Source organism: Salarias fasciatus, assembly GCF_902148845.1.
Source record: "Salarias fasciatus chromosome 7 unlocalized genomic scaffold, fSalaFa1.1 super_scaffold_4, whole genome shotgun sequence".
NCBI classification, from domain to species: Eukaryota; Metazoa; Chordata; class Actinopteri; order Blenniiformes; family Blenniidae; genus Salarias; species Salarias fasciatus.
This window is the reverse complement of record NW_021941229.1, coordinates 15,583,253-15,596,110: the sequence shown is the minus strand read 5'-3', so window position 1 is coordinate 15,596,110 and position 12,858 is coordinate 15,583,253. Positions and strand designations below refer to the sequence as shown.

The 12,858-nt window shown below is 45.7% G+C and overlaps 2 protein-coding genes across 2 annotated transcripts in view; both read left to right on the top strand.

Moving 5' to 3' along the window:
• The window catches only part of LOC115382464 (protein phosphatase PTC7 homolog), a 29,570-nt gene extending 21,055 nt beyond the window's left edge, over positions 1-8,515 (top strand). Inside the window, exon 8 of the mRNA XM_030084194.1 lies at positions 8,250-8,515. The gene's annotated coding sequence lies outside the window, so the exon portion shown is untranslated. The remainder of the gene's footprint in view (positions 1-8,249) is intronic.
• Positions 6,538-8,515, top strand: LOC115382462 (apelin receptor B-like). Its single transcript, XM_030084191.1, has one exon. It carries the CDS (start codon positions 6,608-6,610, stop codon positions 7,682-7,684), a length of 1,077 nt encoding a protein of 358 aa, XP_029940051.1. The 5' UTR covers positions 6,538-6,607; the 3' UTR covers positions 7,685-8,515.
• Positions 8,516-12,858: the final 4,343 nt, after the last annotated feature.

The window sequence follows — 12,858 nt, the reverse complement described above, 5'->3', positions numbered from 1 at the left end:
ATAACGGGAGCTGCACATCCAGCACTAATGACTCCAGACGCATCGGCCTCTGACACCAGGTTATGATTTGTAGCTGGAAAAAGAGAACTCACACCTGTTGGGTCCAGATGGGGAAGCCCCAACTTCCCACAATTCCCACAATTCCCACAATCCTACATTACTTCAGTAATGTAGAATAATATAGAAAAGTACGTCTTCTTGATGGAAGAATAAATCCTTTGTTTTCTCCTGTGGTCAGGTCAGGTTGTCGTTATTGAAGTAACGGATGAAAACTCTAAAGTTTAAAAGAACCCATTTTCCCATCATGCCGTCTGTCCTCTTCATTTCGAAGTGTTTGATGTTAGGTTAACACAGCTCCTGGTTACAAAGTAAACAGACTCCACACCGATCAGGTTTTCTGTTTTGGGACCCTGTCGCGACCTTTGAACTGCTGAGCAAACGTCTCGTTTTCGTAGGTTTGGCAGCGTCCTGATTCGCCTTCGTGTTTCCGCCTGCTTTGTTTCCATTTCTATAAACATGTCGTGTGAGCAGAGGGAAATTGAACAGAATTCCAGCCGACGAGAAGAATTTTTTTTTTAAAATCAATCGCATTGGGGCACTGTGGCAGAAAATCGAATTGTCGCGCAAAATATTGAATTGTTCAGTGTGTTATCAGGCTGCGCTGCTGCCGCGGTCAGATATCGATGCTGCATCGTTACTCTGCATGGCTGCATGAGAACAGCTGTTCTCTCTCCCTGTGTGTGCTGCACTGCCTCATGTCATGTCGTCCTGCGCGCCTCGTAAAGTTCGTCCGCCGCTGTTTGTGTTACATGTTTATCTCTTCAGCGGGGATGTTTGTTAGCCGCGCCGCGCCGTGTTGATGCCGCCGCCGCGCGCTAATCTGTTTCGATCTGAAGTCACTTCCTGCCATTGTTGTGTCACGTCCCCACTGTCTCCCCTCTTCCTGTCCATCAAGTCCTCTCTCTCCCCCGGCGAGGAAACCGGAGGAGGGTGGGGGGGAGGGTGTTGGGAGAGGATGCACAGAGGTGGTGTGAGGGGTGTTGTGCAAGCGTGCACGAGAGAGTCGGCCTGCCTGTGGCTCTGATAACAGGCAGGCGGTCTGTAATAACACTTAACAGAGACACTATAAGCTCTGGTGAGTGTAGGCAGGCTTCAGTCCATCACAATAATAAATAAACAGTCACACACACTCACAATCCCATCTATTCAGTCACATATTAACCTTAAAAAACTTTCACACATGAAAACTCCTGGAAAAAGTTTTCTTTGAAGCGATATTGCATCTTTTCACAAAGAGGAAACAGAAAACAGTGATGTACCATTAAATGTAGCGTGTGTGACGGAGTAAAACCAAGGGATGTTATGCGGCGACACACACACACACACACACACAGGCAGGTGAGCTCATGCTAACGACAAGAGCACATGTGCACGGGGACCTCTGTTCTGAGGTTACAATGGCTTATTGTATTGCGTCCAGTGCAGTCACGGCTGTTACACAGTGTGTGAACATGTCGAACTGGCTAGTGTGTTTTGTGCACTTTTGGGCGCGTGTGCACGCGCTGAGCACGTGTGTGTGCGTGCGTGCGTTCTGCAACCTCGAAACCAAGCGGCGGGCTTATGTTTCCGAAAACTCTGTGAAGTTCGGACAGCCATAAAACTCAATAAAAGAGTTCACGTTACGCGTGGGGGTGAAGAGATTTGGTCATTTTTCTAAACCCTGCAGCTGAGCTCACACCGTCTCTGGACCGTCTGCTGTTCTCTGACCCATCGCGGTTTTACACACTTTTGGAGGTCGCCGCTGAGTCCGGCAGTCGGACAGAGAAGAGGAAGAGCGTTTTCCCGCCTCGCTGGATGGCTCCCTGCAGGAGGAGGGACATGTGGCTTTGTCAGGAAGACACAGATTTTACATGTCTGCTTTCTCAAATACTTCAAATGTAAAGTTTCTGGATTTTTTTTTTTTTTTTGTGTATGTGTTTCACCTCCTTCCTTATCTTCACACATACAACCAAAAAAAAGAAAAAAATGAAACCACTCACACTCCTGTCAGTAAATCCTAATGCCTCACATCCTCTCCAGATATCTGCAAACTCTTGTAAATAGTCCTCCTCCTGCCTCGGGAGTTTACACCTGTCACCAAATAAACAAACCATATGCTCTTTATCCTGCGTCAGCCAGAAAGCCAATGCACACACTGATACATCTCCCCGTGAGAGTAAACAACTCGGAGTGTCACCTTTCCGCCTCGGGTGATACGGAGGAGATATTTTATTTCTCCACTGACCTTGAGCGAGTTCATGCAGAAGTTATTTATACCTTCTCGTGCAAACGGTCAGGGATTTCCCTCTGCTGCCCTCGTATTTCTGTGCGACAAACACAGCGTTTGGCTGCAGAAGACAACAGCGCGTCGAAATCAGGAAGGTTCCTGTCAACAGGCAGTTCCGGCCGAACGGCCCACAGACTGTCAATGACATGAAACCCGTCACACGAGGCGGTCTCAGCAGAGAACTGTAGCTATTCAGGAGATAACACTGCTTGATTTGAATTGGTGTATCTGCATGCCGGCCACTGACACATCTTTTAATCCAGAATTTTTAACTCTTTGAGCATCCGTGAGTTCCCAGCATGCTGAGCAGTAGCTGCTGCCGCTGCTCTGGAGGTCTGAGCTGGGGTCTGCGGGGTCAGGGAGTCATGAAAACACATGCTAAATTGAATCCGGGCAGTGCACTGCTGTGATGTACACAGAGACTCAGCAGCAGGGTCAAAGGGCGGCTGCTTCCTGAAAGAAGGTCCATCAGCCCAGCAACATGCACACTTTCCTTCCTCATACTCTTCATCAATGACAAGAAAGGCAAACCGGACAAAATGACGACACATATCTGCAAATCAAGAGGATAAACAAAATACAAAATGCACTCTTTTAGCACTGAATTAATGAAGTTGAAGTTTTTGTAATATTTTTCGAGTATTTAACTGAAATGAAACTTTTTCATGATATTACTCTACTAGGAGGATGTTGTGTGTACAGATAAATACTAATTGTGTATATTTGCAGTTCATCTCTTCCTTTCCTGGACATGTCATATTTCATGCTTCAGCTTTAGAAAACATCCTTCAGTAGAATCATTTCCTCGTGTTCTGACACGAGAAACGGCTTCAGTCACTCATTCTTAACTGAATGATTCATTTGGAATCAAAAGCAATCAATCCCCTTCGGCTGAATCCGCAATCGGAGTCTGAGACGAGTGAGAAAAGTGGTGATTGTGTTGGCTTTTGCGCTTCACATGTTGGTGTCAATCACTTCGTCCGCCCTGCTGACATGAGTGAAAGGAGCGAGGCGGCTTCGGAGCGGGCACAAATGGTTTCGGCCTCCTTCAAGTGTTGACTTTGACGACACCCTGGTAATGAAAACTGCTACCTCTGATGCCGACGGCTCAGTATTCGCCCTGAGGTCCATTTTTCATCGGGTGCCGTCAAAACTGCTCTCAGGTTCAGGTGACGTGTGTTAGCATGAATTCTCGGAGCGGCGCGCAGGTCTGACTCAGAGCTCCAGGAGCCAGCTGTCTCCTTACAGGAGGGGAGGGGGGGGGACTCTGTGCATGTGGTCTGACAGCTTAACACACACATCAAACAACTGTCGGACCCCTAAACAACAAGAACACACACCTCATGCTCCGCCGGTGCTGCAAGTCTCACCGAACCGGGCTCATAAAGACGCAGACGCGCAGGGTTGCGATAAAAGATCAAAGTGACGCTGCAGGCAGACGGGCTGACACCGCCGTGTGTGTGTGTGTGTGTGTGTGTGAGACGGGTCTCCCCGTCTTTGTGTGGCATCTGAGAAACCTGCGCTCTTCTCTGTGCTGTCAGTGACTGAGCCGTCGGCGATGAATGAACCGAACCGAGGATTAGCGGAGAGATGCCTCGGTGTGGTCGAATGAAAAGCAGCGTCACGGCGTGTGGTTTATAGCCGAAGGCCACACATGAGAGGACAGCGCCAACAACAATCAATATGACACACAGGTGGGCAATTAAGAGGAAAAACAAGCCCAATGTTGTGGAAACAGGAGCTGCGCTGGTGGAAAGGATGGATGCTCTGCTGCAACGGGTTGAGATCGGCCCAATAGGAAGCTGTCGCTCCTTAAAAGCCTAAAAATGAAAAGTTTAGGGATTCTTGTCCAGCAGAGGCCATCGTTTCAAAAGCAGTTCTTCTCATTTAATCGTTGAGAAACTGATCTGAGAATGATGATAAGTGGATTCTTGGAATGTGGGCGGACTGCTGTTTAATTCACATCCTTGTCAACAAATACAGCTAAAAACAGATCACTGTCTCATTACAGTACAGGGGGAAACTTGCTTTGATTCTTTCATTCCACGTTGCTTTTTTTCCTGTTCTGGCCAACACATCCTGCAGCAGAGAGACGAGGGTTCGAATGGAGGCACATAAACACAATCAACCGGGTTTGATTATCATACACAGCAGACTCACATCACCATAACTGGCAACAAGCGGCTCGCTGAGGGTAAATGACGCTGGCGAACGCGGCAATACATCCTCATCTTGATAATGAGAGGATGAGGGGAGATGGAGGGAAGAGGCAGAGGCCGGGCGGGTGGAGGAAGGGACCGGCGGAGGATGAATGCTGAGTGATACAGTAGTTGTGTCTAAAGGTCGGTGCCCTGGCGCCACTGCTGCCACTTCGCTGAGAGACGGAGCAGACTGAAGACTGAGACGTCCCACCTGGGACAGAAAAACACAATGAAGACCAGAAACACAGAGCAGAAGGCTTCTTACGGGAGTTCCCCTCCCTGTTTCCACCCAGCTAACCACTTGGAAAGTCCAGAATATCAACTGATTTAACATAAGCGTGATAAACTCCCCATATGTCTTCAAAATCACCAGGTTTATTAAGGAGTAACAAAGTAATATTGCGAAGAAGACATTTTAGTCTTCTGAATGTGTGTCGCCTACAAGTGTATGATCACAGTTGTAAGTTTTATTCTGTTCTTATATGTAAAAAACGTCACATTTCTGTATTTTTGTAATGTGCTTTTGGGTACATGAACAGTGAGTGTTGAGCGTGAGTTGTTGTAGAACAGAGAGGCTTCCGTCCCTCGGATAGAACGTACCTGCTGAACGCAATTTGACCTACGACTCATCTCACTGCTTTTCCTGTGTAAAACACAAAATCACACTTACTACGAGGCGTGGGGCCTATAACAGAGGCAGTTATTAATTCCCACAACACCAAACCGCTCAAACGATGAACGAGTTGTGTTGCAACATTTTTCAAATCCTTCAGCATCTCGAATTGCACTGTAGGAAGCTTTTTTTTTTATATGCCAATCAGGAAATAATCCCCACAGGAGATCTAGATCAGATGTGACGACTCTTCATCACACGCTCGTGTTGCTTTTTAAGAAAACAAACCAATAAGAGGCAGCCCACAAGTTAAGCGGCATAAATAACTTCCTGTTTATGGGTGGGCTATTTTCATCACTGTTTTTAAATTCATCCACACTTTCATGGTTCTACACGACTTTATTCAGTTAGGATCTGTCTTTTTTTTAGCAGGACATAATTGGATTTTTTTTGTAACATTTAAGGGTTTCATAACCAGGATATTCGAGGAAATTAAATTCAAATTTTGTATTTTGTTGTACTTAATTGTTGACCACCAAATTCTAGCCTTAATTAAAGTCAATGCATTAAGTATCTAGAGGGAATAGTCAGTTTCTTGTTTGTTTGTTTGTTTGTTTGTTTGTTTGTTTGTTTGTTTGTTGTTCACGAACTTGCTTTGGATACTGAATTAGTAAGAAATGCACGGGGTGGTAACATTACTTCATATTTCTATTTCTAAAATAAAATCAAAGACACAATCCAATGCAAGACGAGAAAAAAACTCGAAATAACTTATCTTGATTTCAAAGGCTGAAACCAAATGAAATTTCAGTTTTTGTTCTTGTTTTTTAATTTATTTTTGACCTTTTTCTTTAAAATCCATCTTACAGTTACAGTTTTATCTGTTTAACCTTCTAAGTAATTCAAAGCAAACATCTTGAACATTTAGGTTTTATTTTGTGGGTTTAACTTGTTGGTACATGTCCAGGCAAAGGACAAAATAGACCCCAGAAATGTAAATACACTTGAGCGATCCGTCAGTTTCAGAGCGACTCGCAATTGATATTAAAATAGCTGAGAGTCATCCTGCCCAGACGTAGCTCTTCAGCTTTAAACCATTTTTTTCCTGTGAAGGAAATATCATTGCTGCAAGTTAAAAGCAAACATTCAAGTCCAAAATGTGAACAAAAAACAAATAATGTCTTGAAAAAATACGAATAAAAACATTTAGTCTCTGGTAAAGTCACACTGACGGGCTCAAATGAATGGGAAGTGGAGTGGGTGTGCATGCAGAGCAGAGCAGAGCAGAGGAGGAGTTCAGGGGGGTGGAGGGGTGGGGGTGTCAGGGGAGGGTGCTAGTCGGGTGGGGGTATATAAGCGAGGGCAGATTTCACACATAGCAACAGAGTCCAGACTGCCGCCTGCTACCGTGGATCTATCTGCCCCATTCAAAGACTTTTGTTCATCTTTGAAAAGAGAAAACCTAGAATGGAGATGGAGCCGACCGTGGGTCCTTACGACTACTACGACTACGAGGAGACGGAAAACTCCACCATGTGCGACTACTCCGAGTGGACGCCGTCGTACTCCGTCATCCCGGTGCTCTACATGCTCATCTTCATCCTCGGCCTGTCCGGAAACGGGGTGGTCATCTTCACCGTGTGGCGAGCGCAGGGCAAGCGGCGAGCCACCGACGTCTACATCGGGAACCTGGCGCTGGCCGACCTCACCTTCGTGGTGACGCTGCCGCTGTGGGCCGTCTACACGGCCATGGGCTACCACTGGCCGTTCGGGATGGCCCTCTGCAAGATCAGCAGCTACGTGATCCTCCTCAACATGTACGCCAGCGTCTTCTGCCTCACCTGCATGAGCTTCGATCGCTACCTGGCCATCGTCCACTCGCTGTCCAGCACCCAGCTGCGGACCCGGGGCCATATGCACAGCTCGCTCACGGCCATCTGGCTGCTGTCCGGGCTGCTGGCCGCCCCGACCCTCATCCTGCGCACCACCAAGTACGACGGGGAGACCAACCGCACGTCCTGCGCCATGGACTTCAGCCTGGTGGTGACGAACAAACAGCAGGAGAGCCTGTGGATCGCCGGCCTCAGCATCTCCTCCTCCGCCCTGGGCTTTCTCCTGCCCTTCTTGGCGATGATGGTGTGCTACGGCTTCATCGGCTGCACCGTCACCCGCCACTTCAACACCCTGCGCAAGGAGGACCAACGCAAGAGGAGGCTGCTGAAGATCATCACCACGCTGGTGGTGGTTTTCGCCGCCTGCTGGATGCCGTTCCACGTGGTGAAGAGCGCCGACGCCCTGTCCTACCTGGACCTCTTCCCCACTACCTGCGCCTTCCTGCGCTTCCTCCTGCTGGCTCACCCCTACGCCACCTGCCTGGCGTACATCAACAGCTGCCTCAACCCCTTCCTCTACGCCTTCTTCGACCTGCGCTTCCGGTCCCAGTGCCTGTGCCTGCTCAACCTGAAGAAGTTCCTGCAGGAGAGCCCGGCCAACTCCCTGTCCACGCAGAAGACGGAGGCTCTGTCTCCGGCCACCAAGGTGTGACAGTAAACCCGGAGCGCCCAGAGGCATGCTGGGGAGGAGGTGAACAGCGCAGAACAATGCAAGGCAAACTCAGACTCGGTGGATGCTTGCTCGCGGATCGTCTACGGTCGCTTTCAGGGCGTCACCTTCGCTCCCCTCTGATGCTGTGGACTGTCGGCCATTGACTGGGTAAGACTTCAGGTTTTGGACTCGCTGAAGCTCCGGGAAAGCAGAACCGAACCGAAACAAGGGAACAAGCCTGAAACAAACTTTGGTGAAAAGGTGAAGCGTACGGAAGAAGGACGGCTCTTTCACGAGTTTGCCGCAGTTTTGCAAGTGGACTTTAATGCAAAGAACTGAGCTTTGAACTCTGAAAATGTGACCTAAAGCCACGCTGACATGTAGTAGTCATGCATTTGCCCCTGCTGTTCTTGTTGTCTTTAGTAAACACTGGAGTGTGGAGTGTGATATTCACTAGATCATCCTGTTCCGCGGATCAGTCTGCAGTATCTGTGCCCCGGCCCAGCCAGAAGTGTTACAATTATTGGGAAGGGTGTGTCAGACAGATGTGTTTGAGTCAGATAAGTGTGTGTGTGTGTGTGTGTGTGTGTGTGTGTGTAGACAGAGCAGACAGACAGATGGCAGCTGACAAATGTTTTTCAGGTTGGTGAAAGACCCAATTAAAAGGTGACTGTTTTGACGGTCTCCCGGCACGTCTGCATGTGAAGGACTACATTCGTGCGTCAGAATATCAATGAATTTGTTTCCTGACAAACGCCATGAAAGCATTTTGTGAATACACATTATTTTTGAACTCGTGTCTATAATTTGCTATTAAAAAAAAGGTGCTCTAAAAAAAAAAAAAAAAGCTCTTGTCTCTCTGGTGTCGCTCTGCTGCTGCTTGTTAAGGCGCTCTGGAATGTATTTTCTCCTGTCTGGTGAATATGCTTCTTCCTGTTGGTGTGTTGCTGCGAGGGGGCCGTCTCCTTCCCATTGTGTTCCACAGGGCTGAAATCAAAGCATACGTCTGCAGGAAATGCACGTTCCACTTCTGTTTCCCTCTCCCAGCGTGTTTGTTTCTTCTCTTTCAATTGAAGCACAAGAACAGTGTGTGCAAAAATATTCTAAATAGAGGATTTTATTTGAGAGATACTAAAACCTTCAGAAGAGGTTACACTGTGAGTACACATTTTGCAGCAAACAATGCAATGAACAGGAGCAGACAGAAGCCTGCGGGCCCCATGTGATGCTCCATATTCAGAGTTTATGAGAACATTGAGGTCGCTGTCGCCACATGCAAACATCATGTCCGATACAAATCAATCAAACTTTTCATAAACATAGTAGCCATGACTGATGCATCGAGAAGCGTGATTAAAGTTGCTCATCTCTGGTTCAGAAAATATAAATAGCATCTTCAAACATATATATATACCATGAATAACGTGTGATGCTGCTCTGGATCTGCTGAGTCCTCTGATGCAGTTTCAGCCACGTGGCTTCTCCTTCTCCCTGTCAAACACATCGCATTCAATTCTTCCACAGGCAAATTTAAAAATAAGTCTTCATGTGTCAAAAACAGATTTTCCTGTTGAGATTTTAAGTGAAAACCAGTTAAAGGTTGTAGTTTACATGGTGAAAAACAATTAGCGTTTTAATAATTTTTTTAGATTTATCTCTATTTGAGTCCTAAAATCTTCACTGAAGCACAATTACAAAGCATTTGTTTTGTCTCTTTCCACCTCTTTCATTCCTCGTGTGATCTACTGTTATCTGTTGTGATAAACAGTGTGATAATTGCTTTCAGCATGTCAACAACACCGTGGACTGCTGAGCTTTAAATTAGAATTCACTGATTAACCAATTTTGGCCGTAATGAGCTTTTTGCAGGAGAAACAGCGGGGAGACAGAGGGATTGGACTAATCCTCGGTTCCTCATTTGTAATGGCTGTCGACTTTCTGCCCCGATTGTAATACCTGTAATGGAGCTTAGTCGAAGTCAATTACAGTTAAGGTCCAGATCGGGGTGGGGGACACTCTGGGTGCATGTGACTGGAGCAAACTCTCTGTTGATGGAAGGTTTGGCTGTGAATTCAGGTTCAGACAGGTGAGGTGGTGTTTGTCAGTGGGAAAAGAAAAAAAGAGAAAGAAATCCAACAGCTGCAGCCACATTCATCTTGCCTCCTTCATCACTGTCTCGGCTCTCCTTAATGTCATCTGAGCCAGGGCGCAGACGCAGACACGCAACCAAATCGCCCTCAAACTGAGCTCTAAATCTATCTACAAGCTGTTTTTAAAGAAAATATCGACCATTCTGACCTGATTTTACTCTTTTTTTTTTTGGAAATCTGCAAAAAATAAATAAAAAGTCACTGAATGTTGTATCAAACAGGCACCATGCATTCCAGAGGTCCGTTGGTCAAACAGCACAGAATCCCACACATGAGCTACTTTCTTTTACAAGACGACTTGTCACATTATCCTCCACCTGTTCGCATCAAAAAAAAACCAAGGCGAGCTGTGAAAGATCAGACGGACGGATTATTTTCATGAGTTTCTGAGTGCTGTGAGGCTTACGCGATCACGTTACACACATTTTCACACAGTGAACTTTTTTTGCCAAAGTGCTACAAGAGAAAAGCCAATTATTCCGTTTGATCATCCGCTGAACTGGATGTTTGTCTGTGATGACAAACACAAATGTTTTCTCACTCCTGTAATTACTGAGTGTGAGATTTGAGCGTGTCTGCACTGGAAGCAGACTCGCCTCAAGGAATCCTGATGGCAGAGAGACAGTCTTCTAATTCCCTCCTAAGAAATCACAAAAACAAACAGACCAATTTTCGGCAGTGCAGTTGTTTTTATTTCCTTCAAACAGATTATAAAACTGGAGACTTGTATGAGGCATTCACAATTCATGTTCTGTTTTCAGATAATACAAGACACTGTGCATATCACGCCTAACTACAGGTATTTTTATGTGAATGGATTAAAGTATCACTGGAACCTTTTTCATACAGTTCTGCATCTCAAGAGACTAAATCATTTGGTAAATTACATAAATTTATTTACCTTGATAAAGATTTTTTTTCATGTATTGTCTCGTTTTCAATGAGGTCCTAATATAATGTTCTCAAAAAGTTATTACAAAGGTTAAAATGACAGTTATCCATAATAACAGCACAAAAACAACACATTACAATAAACTGAATGTGGAATATTTGATCAACAATTGAAAATGTGAATTAGTACAGAGTGTGACTGCAGATACAACAGCCCATCTCAAAGCAAAGAAAAAAAAGCTGCTTTAAAAACGCAAATGATTAATTAGATATGTAAATGTCCAACCGTTGGGGAACTTGACAAAGCAGAGCTTCATTTTCATATAAATACTCCAAAATTAGACAATTCCACTTCATTTTTTAAGATGTGTTTCCTTTTGTTTGAACTGTTATATATATAAACATATAAAACACTGTTTTTTGGTGGTTTTTTTAAGACTCTGTCTTTGTTTAGTCAAGCAATAAAGGTTTTTGACCTGATTTAAAGTTGCTTTTTTAGTCCGTCACATTTTCACAGCGGGCGATGTGTTTAGACAGGTCACGATGTTCTGCAAGCGTGAAAAGTTTTACCATCCGATCTTCGCAAAACTAGGTGCGATTTCCTTATCAGTGTAATGCAAATGAAGTTTGTAAGAGTTTCTGTTGAGCTCCCCACCCTCGTTGTCAAATGAATGGGTGACTAATAGCCTGCGTCATTGTGCTGTTTTAAACCAGGCTTGCAGCCAGGCCTACTGTATGTTACAAACACATGTCCGACCGTTATAAATCAGAACCCAATAAACTAGGCCAGGCAGAAAATAGACAAAGGAAGTGTGTGCACGTTTTTTTACTCCCTCCTAACAATAGGGGCCGGGCGGCACGGCCCGCAGACCGGACCTGGAGCCCGTTCTGGCCGATGCGTGGTAGGATGAGATGCTGACCCCCGGAGCGTCTTGGAGAGACCCTCGGCTTCCTGCCGCCCGCTCCCTCCAGAACTCCTCCCCGCGCCGTCCCAGGAGGGTGACGGACCTGACGGACAGGATAGGAGTCAGCAGGCCGTGCAGGAAGAGTGAGTGGAGGGTGGCCAAGGAAGGGGGGATATCCTGTCTTTCAGCAGCATCTCTGCCCTCGGACAGCCATGCAGGCCGTACCTGAAGACATTGTGCATCTCGTTCATACTCTACTTTTCTATATTATGTAAACAGTCATCTCTTTTGAGAGTCTTTGAGAACAGAAAATGTTGGAATATATTCATAGCGGCACGTGATTGGAACACCTGAAGCAACCGCTCAGATGTGTCTCCCTCCTCACTGCTCCTCTGTCCCCCTCCTGACATGGCAGACATTTCAAAGGCGTCCAAACAAGACGGCCATCGTTAGTAAAGACACGTCGTTTCCGAAGGCAGCGGAAGTGGCCAAGGCTTGGGCTGACTCCGGATCTTGGGTTATGAGACTCTTCGAGGAGATCGCCCTCTTCACCGGGCACAAAGCGTCCCTTCATTCCCTCCTCTATCCTCTCCATTGTGCATCTTTCCCTCTCTGGGCTCTAAATGGAGGCCCTGTGAGCCACAGCAGGACTCAGCCAGTTCAGAGCCTCAGCTGCATCAATTTGAGGCTTACAGGTAAAAACAAACAAAAAAACAGTTATTGCAAACACTTTTTTATTAATGTATGACGATGTAAGCAGATTTCGCAGTAATATAGTACCACATTCCAGACAGAATACATGGATGTGAACTGAATTTCAGTGACTCACTGACAAACTAACAATTACTATGTTGCAAAAGCAACACTCTCCGATTCAAAGCCAGTTAGCTTTTCATATCTGACAGTCAAATTATAATCTAAAGATAACTTTTAGCTAAAATGTTTCATCTGAGCCACATTAAAGATAATAATAGTTGAATATCACTCAATAATTTTACAGTAATTCACTGTTTCGCGCGTTCATGTGTGTGTTTGCATGTACTGTTTGTGTTTTAGGGACATAAATCTATTTGTATAAACACATTCATGTTTACACAGCCACAGTGTGGAAACTGAACTTCCTTCAGGAGACAAGAAGTCAGTCGTCAGAATGTAAATCATTAACTTTAATGGTGAAGACTGACTTTAAGGTCAGTGTGAGGGTTAGGTTTCAGTAAGTGGTATTTCA

What these genes read in the sequence shown, in the direction of transcription:
- LOC115382462 (XM_030084191.1), top strand. Translation starts at nt 6,608, where the DNA reads ATGGAGATGGAGCCGACCGTGGGTCCTTACGACTACTACGACTACGAG.